General features: G+C 52.4%; 1 protein-coding gene across 1 annotated transcript; it reads left to right on the top strand.

Moving 5' to 3' along the window:
- Window positions 1–1,059: 1,059 nt before the first annotated feature.
- On the top strand, window positions 1,060–1,843 carry VTJ04DRAFT_2 (uncharacterized protein; the record flags this gene model as incomplete). The annotated part of the gene is made up of 4 exons (XM_069359748.1): window positions 1,060–1,179; window positions 1,234–1,586; window positions 1,642–1,734; window positions 1,789–1,843. The coding sequence occupies 4 exons, from the start codon at window positions 1,060–1,062 to the stop codon at window positions 1,841–1,843; spliced, it is 621 nt and encodes a 206-aa protein (XP_069222612.1).
- Between the last annotated feature and the right edge of the window lie 195 nt (window positions 1,844–2,038).

The following is a 2,038-nucleotide window of genomic DNA, read 5'->3' as shown; positions in this document are numbered from 1 at the left end:
ATCCTGGGTTTCTGGTTGGGGTTGTGGCTGGGATGTGGGCGCAGGGAAAAGGCGTCTGACAGTTTGACTTGTTCACTTCTTTCGTCTATCAGCAACATTGCAGGAACCTCAAACTTCTTAATCACATGGAATATCATGAGACAGGGTCAAACCAGTCTACGCTTGCTTGTGTATGTATGTACTAATATTTCGAACTATGCTGTCTTGGCTGGCTGGCTCCTCTTTCGCTGGCTCCACATGTTTTTGTCCCCCCGCAACTTGCTCAAATGGCCGCAACAAATGCAAGTGAGCAGGTTCTTGGGCATGATCAGGATGGTCCAAGCAGCCTCCCATCATCCGATTTCGATCAACAAACTACCCAGTTTTGTCACTTACACTCCCTGAGAGAGGCTGTGCCGCGCTCTTTGGGCCAACCTCACCATCGGCATGGTCTGAGAGAACCGACGTTCCATTGTAAGTATTACATGCTGCAGTGGGACGGCGCTGCAGACGTGAGTTTCCAAGGTTACATTCATGGCCCGAGGTACGGGTGAGTAGCCCGACTTGACGACCTGGCCCCCATGTTGCTGTTGGATTTCCCGGTTGGCGGTGCCTAAGTAGTAACTACGTACAGTGTCCCTACTGCAACCTGCCAGACGCGGGATGAGTATGGCTCGACACGAGGAGGCAAGCCTCCACTCGGGATGCAGTTGGAGAGAGTCTGAGTGCCTGTGTGACACCCATCCCACGGCTCGAGGCCTGGTTGGTTGGCCGTGATCTCCACCACCTCGGCCTCGGGGCTGGACATGGCCATGACACACTGAGGATGCCTTGACGTCGATAGGTACCTATATCGAGGTACCTTGCGACGACGGCGCCTCGACGGTTCACGGTGGTGTTGATGTGTTATTTAGACGCCATCCCTCCCTCTCACCTCTGGCATTTTTTTACCCCTTTACTCAACTTTTGACATTTCTTTCCAAGTCTGAGATTCGATCATTTCCAGTATTCTCACTTCGCCCACCTTGTAACCTCAAGACAGCCGAGTTTCCATATTGCAACCTTCATCCAACACACACGATGGACCATATGCATCCTACTAGCACCATGGGCATGACTGCATCCGCCACCCATGAGGCGGCAGCCGCAACCAGCAGTCCCAAAGGCCACAGCATGGGAGGCCATGGATGCGTGATCTCTGTTAGTATTGCAGATTTTGGACTTGATAGAACCGCACTGACACATCGGTAACAGATGCTTTGGAATTGGAACACGGTGGATGCTTGCTTCATCTCGTCCACATGGAAGATCAAGTCGGCCGGAATGATGGCCGGGTCATGCATTGGGGTCATCCTTCTTGTCATGTCCCTCGAGATGCTCCGGCGCGCCGTCAAAGAATATGACCGATACCTGATCAACAAGCACCTCTCTGCCCAGGGGACATCTCGTCGTTCTCCATCCTCTGGCAAGACCGCATCCGAGGATGGCAGCCCGGCTCCAGTATGCGCGACTGTAGCTCGGCAAGGCTACCGGCCGAACGTGTTTGAACAAGCTGTGCGGGCTTTGCTTCATATGCTTCAGTTCGCTGTTGCTTACTTCGTGATGCTGTATGAACCCCCCCTCTTTGGCGTGCTATGGGTAACGCTTGCTAATGCTGTGAAGTCTTGCCATGTATTATAACGGCTACATCATTATTTGCATCTTCATCGGTGCCTATCTTGGGAGCTTCGTGTTCCATTGGGAGTCGCTCGGCGTGTAAGTTCTCGTCTCTTTCGATCAGCAGTACCACCCTCACTGACATGTCACCAGGGGAAGCAGCACCCAAACGACGGCCACCAAGGAGGCGACTGTGTGCTGTGGTTGAGATGACGAGCGGATGACCTAGTTTGACGTTCATGTGTACTTCGAGGATATGTTCCTGCACATTCATGATATGACAAAGTTACTACTCCACACTTAAGTTCTCCCCATCATTCCGTCAGGCCATCAAAGTGACGGAGTACTTTGCGTAGTTCACAAATGAGTCCCAGCCGTTTCTCGAGTTCCCAGCGTAAGTTTA

This window comes from Mycothermus thermophilus (assembly GCF_041956435.1).
Source record: "Mycothermus thermophilus strain CBS 625.91 unplaced genomic scaffold VTJ04scaffold_1, whole genome shotgun sequence".
Classification (NCBI taxonomy): domain Eukaryota; kingdom Fungi; phylum Ascomycota; class Sordariomycetes; order Sordariales; family Chaetomiaceae; genus Mycothermus; species Mycothermus thermophilus.
Note: the sequence above shows the minus strand (reverse complement) of the source record. Positions and strands in the feature narration are given on the sequence as shown.